Consider the following 8407-nt stretch of genomic DNA (forward strand, 5'->3'; position numbering starts at 1 on the left):
CTGTTAGTACCGCTTAACCTCCTGGCTGGTCCCTTCACCCAGCACGTCTCTAGTGACTGAGAATAAGCGATGAGTAGTTTCTCACATGCTCATAAAGGAATGCAGACATTCATCCATGAATGCAAAAGATGCCATGGCAAAGAGCTGTATGGGTGTGATGGTGAGCGAGATTGGAAAGGAACGGCCGATGCTTGTAGAGCCGGAAGAGGGTGTTGATTTCCCTGGACCTGGAGTTGCAGACAGTTGTGAGCAGTTGGTGTTTTTTACTCTTTGACTATTTTGGGGGCCCGCCACCCAGCTCCCAAATAAATATAAAACACATGGAGGCTTGTTCTTACTTATAAATGCCTGGGCTTGGCTTGGCTTATTTTTAGCCAGCTTTTCTTAACCTAAATTATTCCATCTATCTTTTGCCTCTGGGCTTTTATCTTTACCCTGTATCCCTTTCTTTACTTCTTACTCTGTGGCTCACTGTGTAGCTGGATGGCTGGCCCTGGAGTCCTCCTCCTTCCCTCACTCCTAGATCTCTCTCTCCCCAGATTTCTCCTCCTGTTTATTCTCTGCCTGCCAGCCCCACTTATCCTTTCTCCTGCCTCGCTATTGGCCATTTAGCTCTATTAGACCATCAGATGTTCTAGACAGGCAAAGTAACACAGCTTTACAAAGTTAAACAAATGCAACATAAAAGAATGCAGCACATCTTTGCAGCATTAAACAAATGTTCCACAGCATAAACAAATGTAACACACCTTAAAATAATATTCTGTAACAATTGTAAGCCAGCCTGTGGGTGCTGGGAATCGAACCCAGGTACATCTGGAAGAACAGCCAAGTGCTCTTAACCACTGAGCCATCTCTCCAGCCCCTGAGGAAAACCTATATTTGTAGTATGGTACTTTCTACTAGAACAGGGACATACTGAGTGTTTTCAGCACTACATATATTATAAATCATAAAGTTATGATTCTTTGAATTAGGATAAAAGTATCTGTGATTGTATGCCTGTCTGTTTCCAGGAAGGATCTAAAGAGTCTTTCCATAAAACATGGGAGTTTGGGGTGATTTTTGTTTTTAAAAATGTGTGTGTGTGTGTGTGTGTGTGTGTGTGTGTGTGTGTGTGTGTGTGTGTGTGTGAGAGAGAGAGAGAGAGAGAGAGAGAGAGAGAGAGAGAGAGAGGAAGAGGCAGGCAGATCTCTGTGAGTTTCAGGCCAGCCTGGTCTACAGAATGAGTTGTTCCAGGATATCCAAGGCTACACAGAGAAACCCTGTCTTGTGTGTGTGTGTGATATTGAGGAGTTGTGCATGTGCTACAGTGTGTGTATAGAGGTAAAAAATAATTTGTGAAGTTGATTCTCTTTTGCATTTATGCAGATTTGGGGAATCAAACTCAGGTCATCAGGCTTGTATGACGATTGTGTTTATCTGCTGGGCTATCCCACCTGCTCTGTTGATTTTTGTTTTTCGTTTTCATTTATTTATTTATTTTTAATTTTTTTGGGACCGAGTCATACATGTATATCCCTGGGTGGCCTAGAACTCCCTATGTAGACCAGGCTAGCCTTGAACTTGTGTCATCCTTCTGCTTCTGCCTCCCAAGTGCTGAGATTATAAGTGCGCACCACCACACCCAGCTAAAGCACATGCTTGTAAAGTTAAAAATAAAATTAAATTAGGGACTGGAGGTAGAGTGTATACTTAAAATATATGTGAGACCCTGGGTTTCATCCCTTCACTACCAAAAAGTAAATAAGGATAAAAGCCACTGGATTAAAAATGTGTCTTCGGTGGGTTCTGGGGTAGAAGGGGCATAGTTGGCAAAGCTAAGGAGACCTAGGTGAGGGCAGGAATTCAGTTAGTGGTAACGGGCAGTTATGAAGGTGTTGGGGAGAGAAAACCGTGCTGACTGCTTCTGGGAGCTCACTGCACCGGCTTGAAACTTTTCAATAAATTGAAGATTTTTGCTGCTAATGGCAAAAAGAAGGAGCTGTTCCCAAAGCATTAGCTGTAGGAATCAAGGAGGCTGAGGCAGTAGGTTGTTGTTTGAATCTTAGATGGTCTTTTAATAAAAAGAAATACTCAGAGCCAGATATTGGGGTGAAAGCTGACAGATCAGAGAAGCAGAGCAAGCCACAGCCAACCTCACCTTGCCAACTCCTCAGCCAATCCTGTTGCCTCAGACTGAAAGCCTCTGAGTCCTCACGCAAAAGGGTCTCAGCTGAACTGCCTTAGTTCCTGTTTCCTCACCCCTTATATATCTTTCTCCGCCCTGCCGTCACTTCCTGGGATTAAAGGTGTGTGTGCTTCCGGATACTAGGATTAAAGGTGTGTGCCACCACTGTCTGGCCTCTATGTTTAATCTAGTGGCTGGCTCTCTCCTCTGATCCCCCAGGCAAGTTTAGTAGGGTACACAGTATATCACTACAGTAGGTCCTTTGTTTTGTTTTGTTTTGTTTTTTTTAAGCAGGGTCTCACTATGTAGCCCTGGCTGGCCTACAACTCTCTGTAGACCAGGCTGCCCTCAAACTCACAGAGACTGACCTGCTTCTTTCTCCCTAGTGCTGGCATAGAGGTGTTGCCACCATGAGTGACCCAGTTGAGTCCTCTACAGGGGACTCTTGCAGCATCATGTTCAATGTCCTCAGGAGTGTCCAGAAACAGAGTATGAAGTCATCTTTGATGCAGCTGTGTATTATGTCAGCCATGTTTTTTTCCTACTGCTGTTAACAAAGGTTAGGTATGTGCCTTTATCTGTGACTTCTTGGGAGCTCTGGCAACAGTGGGCTCCATTCTTATGTGACTAGCTGGCTGGAACTGAGTAGTAGTCCCACATTCAGACATGGCATGGACTATTCATTTTCCCCGGGGACTTCCTGCTTCTTGTTATTCCTATACTCCAATTTCTGTATCCACCAGTTCCACATCCATAACATCCATAAATTCAACCAACTACACACATGCAAAAATATTCAGGAGAATCATCTCATACGTACTGGACATCTACAATATTTTTCTTGTCATTCCCTAAACAGTATGGAATAAGAACTAATTACATATACATAGCATTCCGTTGTCTTGGGTATGATAGTACTGTAATGGGCTGGGTTAGAGGGCATTTTGGTAGAGTGCTTGCCTAGTGTACATGAAGCCCTGGGTCCCATCCTCAGAACTATAAAAGTGTTGACTCGGACCTGTGATCCCAGCAGTCAGGGGTAGAGGCTGAAAGATCAGGAATTTAGGGTCATCCTTCACTACATGGTGAGTTTGAGGCCAACCTGGGTGCACTATGTAGGCTCTGTCTCAAAAAAAAAAAGTAGGGCTGAAGAGATGGCTCATAGGGGAAATAGGCTTGCTGCACAAGTGTAAGGACCTAAGTTCAGATCCCCAGAACCTATGTGAAAAGCCAGGCCTGGTTACATAAACCTGTAACCCCAGCACTGTGAGGGGCAGAGACAGGAGGACCGCTGGGCTTGCTGGCTGCCAGCCCAGCTCCAAGTTTAGTGAGAGACCCCATTTCAAGGGAATGGGTGGAAAGAGAGAGAGCAGGTTGCACAACGTCTTTCTCTGGCTTCCTCTCACACACCAAACACACATGCATATACACCAAACACACATGCATATACACCAAACACACATGCAAACACACATGCATACACACCAAACACACATGCATACACACCAAACACACATGCATATACACCAAACACATACACAGAAATCTTTAAGATTTGTAAAAAGTCTAAATGTGATTTAAAATGTACCGTACCAGAAGATGTGTGGAAGTTATACATATATAGCACACCATTTTGGATTAGGGCCTTGAACATTCAGATTCTGTTATCCACCAATGGTACTAGGACCCATTCCCAGGAGACTGTACCTGCCTGAATCACTCCTGCTACCACTGGCTCCTCTGGCATCCATGTTACTAACTCTCCAGTTTGAGCTTCTCAGGTCTGGCTTGTTGGCTTGATGAACATACATTACCAAGAAGTGAGAGAGGTGATGTGAGTCACCCTCCAGGGCCCGTGTGGTGGAAGGAGAGGACAGACCCCCCCACACACACCAGTTGTACATACACAGATTTCGTGTGCACACACACCAAGTAAGCATAAAAATACATTTTGATAAAGAACTAAATAGATTTCCTTGAAATAAACTAGCTAACCAATGAGATGAACAAAGGAAGGCTCATAGGAAGGACAGATTGTAGATCTAACCGAAGATAAGAAGAAAAAAATGGAGTAGAAAAAATGTTGGGGGGCAAGATTAAGAATGAAACCTTGGGCCGGGCGGTGGTGGCGCACGCCTTTAATCCCAGCACTCGGGAGGCAGAGCCAGGCGGATCTCTGTGAGTTCGAGGCCAGCCTGGACTACCAAGTGAGTTCCAGGAAAGGCACAAAGCTACACAGAGAAACCCTGTCTTGAAAAACCAAAAAAAAAAAAAAAAAAAAGAATGAAACCTTGGACTTCAGGCTCACTAGGCAAGTTCTGTGCCACGGGGCTCTGTCTGAAGCTGACTAAGACAAAGGTTAAAAGGGAAGTTGGGCAGTGTCCGCGAGTGAGAATGTCTAATATAACAGAAGCTTGAGCTTGGGGAGAGACAGTGAGAAGCCAGTGCAGGAGTAGAGCCTATGCTGGTGGGAGGGAAGGGTGCCTCGTGTGGGCCTTAATCCTGTTCACAAAGGGGGAGCCCGGATGCTCTTAACAGCCCCACCTCTTCCTTTATTTTTCATTTAAATTAATTTGGGGGGTGTGTGTATATGAGTGTGGTGTGTGTGTGGCATATGCACGTGTGTGTCCTGCTCCATCACACTTGCCATGTCCTCTTGAAACAGGGTCCCTCACTGAACCTGGAGCAAGGCTGGCAGCCTGCAAGACCCAGGGACACTCCTGTCTCCCCTCCCCCCAGCCCTGGGATGACGGGCCATGTGTCACTGCCCAGCTTTTTCACATGGGTGCTGGAGATTTGAACTCATGCTTCTCGTTCTTACCCATTGAGCCATCTCTTCAACCCCAAAGCCAAACCTCTTAATATACACCAGCCCTCTAAAAATTAGCTGTCGGACATTCTGCCACATACCTTTAATCTCACCTGAAGAAGCCAGAAGCAGTTCTGTTGTGAGCCTGGTTTACATATTGAGATTCTATCTTTAAAAAGCAGGGTGGGAATAGCCATCTAGGATATTTATTCTAGGATGTTGGTTTGGTTTTGTTGTTTTGGTTTTTGGTTTTTTGTTGGTTTTTTTTTTTTTTTTTTTTTGGTTTTTCCGAGACAGGGTTTCTCTGTGTAGCTTTGGAGCCTGTCCTGGAACTTCCTCTGTAGACCAGGCTGGCCTCGAAACTCACAGAGATCTGCCTGGCTCTGCCTCCCGAGTGCTGGGATCAAAGGCATGTGCCACCACGCGCCCAGCCTGTTTGTTTGTTTTTGAGACAGTCTTATGGGTTGGGGATTTAGCTCAGTGGTAGAGCACTTACCTAGCAAGCTCAAGGCCCTAGGTTCGGTCCTCAGCTGCAAAAAAAAAAAAAAAAAAGGACTGGAGAGGTGGCCCAGCGGTTAAGAGCACTGGCTGCTCTTCCAGAGGTCCTGAGTTCAATTCCCAGCAACCACATGGCAGCCCACAACTGTCTGTAACTCCAGTTCCAGAGGATCCAACACCCTCACACAAACATACATGCAGGCAAAACACCAATGTACATAAAATAAATAAATTAATAATAAAAAAAAAAGAGAGAGATACAGTCTTACATAGCTCAGGCTGTACTCCCTATGTTGCCTAGGATGACCTTGAACTCTTGATCTTCCTGTCCCCACCTTCCAAGTTCTGGGTTTGTAGTTGGATGCCATATACCCAGCTAGCTCATTAAATTTTAGAACTGAAATTTTATAGAAGACAAATCATAGTACATCCTATCCAGAGCTAGGTACAACTGGCCATGATCCCTGGCAGAGTCTTGTGGATGCAAGGTGAGTACCCATCCTAGGCACTTAATTCTCCTTACAGGTGCTGAAGTCCACAGGGGATGTGGTTGCTGGGCGGGCCCTGTACGAGGGGTATGCAGCAGTCACTGATGCACCCCCAGAGTGCTTCCTCACCCTCAGGGACACAGTACTGCTGCGCAAGGAATCCCGGAAGCTTATTGTTCAGCCCAACACTCACCTGGAAGGTAATGGATATTGCACCCATTTGATGGAGCTACCTGGGGTCTTTCCAGAGATCAGAGGTTGCACTTGGTTCAGGGAGGGCTCCTCTTTGCTGTGTTCTTTCTGACGGACCTCAAGCCCAGAACCTTGGCATTTTCCTTCTCACACACATGGACACTGGTTGTCAGGCAGCAGCAACAGGTCTCAGGAAGGCCAACAGAATAGGAGCTTGTGGGGGCCAGACCAAGGCCTAGAGGATCTGGAAGGTCCTAGCAAGGAGGTAAAGTCAGGCAATGAGCTGGGACTGCACGGGCCAAGTAGGGCCTTTGAGAATTTGAATCAACAGCATTCAGGATAGAGATGTCCTCGGCCGTCCCCACTTCTCAAGTAACATTTCCATTTCTAGAATCCCTGATCCTGCCTGCATGATGCTGGTACCCTGTGTGCCCTTCTACCTCTCCAGTGCACCAAGACCACTCTACTCGATAGCCTTTGTACATGCTGTTCCCTTGGCTTGGCATGATGTCCCTCCAATCTGTCCTGTCTGGTTCTTCTTGTTGATCAGGTCCTTGTTAAATGGCACCTTCCTGAGACATGCTGTCTCCAGCCCCTCAACACAAAGTAACCCCTTCAGTCTCTTATCTCTCCGCTTCATTTTTCTTTGCCTTTTGATACATTCAGTCCAGGGGAGGCCACTGAGGGAATGGGATCCAGCCATCCCCTGAAGCGGTTCAGAGCGCATTAGGAATGAGAACACACGGAGATGTTAATCACACAGGGAAATGTTAGTGAATGTTTTAAGGATACTAACAGTGCTCTGAACCCTTGGATAAAGAGCCCATCTATATCTTTAGAGTATCCAGGAGAGTTCTTGGGAGGAAGTGGTGATGCTTAAACCAGACCTGAGGAACAGGTTGGATTTTTCAAAGGTAGTGGTGAGTTGGAGTATGACCTATGGTAGAGCATTTGCTCAACATGTAATAGGCCCTGGGTTCTACCCCAGCACTTTGGTAGTTGGTAGCAGTGGTGATGGTGGTGGTGGAGGACTTGCAGGTCCCAGGTACTGGGTGAAAACCTTTCACGATATGCTGGGATTGTAGCGAGTGTTTTGCTTGCATGTATGTATGTGCACCATGTGCATACAGTACCCTTGGGGGCCACAAGAGGGCATTGGATCCCCTGGGACTAAGCGGTTGTGAGTCACCTTGTGGGTGCTGGAGGCCACGCTGAGAGCATGGGTCCTCTGCAAGAGCAAGAAGTACTCAGTCCCTGAGCTCGCTCGCTCTCCAGCTCCCTGACATAGCACACCATATTAGTCATTTTTGTTAGTGATTGCTAGGGTTTGGTTGGTTTTGTTGAGACTAGAATTATCTAGACTAGCCTTAAAATTAATGATCTTCCTTTCCTCAGCCCCTTGAGTGCTGGGCTATGGTGTGTACTACCATGCCAGACTTAACTCTTGACTTAAGGGAAGGATGAAAGCTGGTAGCAGTTCATTTAAGTCTGCTTCTGTAATTCTGCCTTCCTCACAGGTTATTCTAATGACTAAATGAGATAACTAGCCTAAAGGTTGAAGAGTTTGTGCCACAGAGCTCAGTCAGCAGCACTCCCTGCTCCTATGACTGTTATTATGACTCCTCTTCCCTCGTCACATCTTTCCGTAGTGATGTTTTCTCTCCATCTCCTCGCAGGCTCAGAAGTACAGCTTGTAGAGTATGAGGCCTCAGCTGCTGGTCTCATCCGATCCTTCTGTGAGCGTTTTCCAGAAGATGGGCCTGAGTTGGAGGAGATCCTTACCCAGCTCGCCACTGCAGATGCCCAGTTCTGGAGGGACCAGATCAAGGAGGCCCCAGCTGGCCAGGCTTGAGAAGATTGTGTGATCCCTTCCCCCACTCCATCAAACCAGGGCTGTCAGTGGCCCAGAGCTCTGTGTGTGTGTGATTAGGAGTCGGGGGAGGGGCAGGAGCTCGGACTCTGGTGCTACCTCAGCTGAGGGTGGTGATACTAACCCTTCCATTTGTCAGCACTTTCTGGTTTACCAAGTACTTCCTCAGTTCCTTGATCTGCACTGCCATCTTTGGAAGGAGCGCCACAGGCTGCCTAGTCCCGTTTCCCATGTGGGGAAGTGGCAGTTCTGAGAAGTGACTGGTCTAAATCCTGCAGGTGGCATGTGACAGAGCCAGGGCTCAAAGCATCCTCACCAAATCCAACGCTCTTCGTGTATTACTTTTATAACCAGAAAAATAAATACCACAAACAACCATC

At 46.6% G+C, this 8407-nt stretch overlaps 1 protein-coding gene and 1 long non-coding RNA gene across 5 annotated transcripts in view; one reads left to right on the plus strand and one right to left on the minus strand.

The window, feature by feature from the left end:
* The window catches only part of Dpp3 (dipeptidyl peptidase 3), a 30372-nt gene extending 21967 nt beyond the window's left edge, over positions 1-8405 (plus strand). For all 4 annotated transcript variants that reach the window (XM_052714432.1, XM_052714431.1, XM_052714433.1 and 1 more), the window contains exons 17-18: positions 6003-6165; positions 7834-8405. In XM_052714432.1, coding sequence (XP_052570392.1) covers positions 6003-6165; positions 7834-8009 — 339 coding nt within the window. In that variant the 3' untranslated portion in view covers positions 8010-8405. The remainder of the gene's footprint in view (positions 1-6002; positions 6166-7833) is intronic.
* Positions 1079-5251, minus strand: LOC128095466 (uncharacterized). The gene is made up of 2 exons (XR_008213255.1): positions 4461-5251; positions 1079-4279 (listed from the first exon to the last, which is right to left on the minus strand). It is a non-coding gene; the product is annotated as an uncharacterized LOC128095466 (long non-coding RNA).
* Positions 8406-8407: the final 2 nt, after the last annotated feature.

The sequence above is a fragment of the Peromyscus californicus genome, unplaced genomic scaffold (genome assembly GCF_007827085.1).
Source record: "Peromyscus californicus insignis strain IS unplaced genomic scaffold, ASM782708v3 Scaffold_4__1_contigs__length_199733344, whole genome shotgun sequence".
NCBI lineage: Eukaryota > Metazoa > Chordata > Mammalia > Rodentia > Cricetidae > Peromyscus > Peromyscus californicus.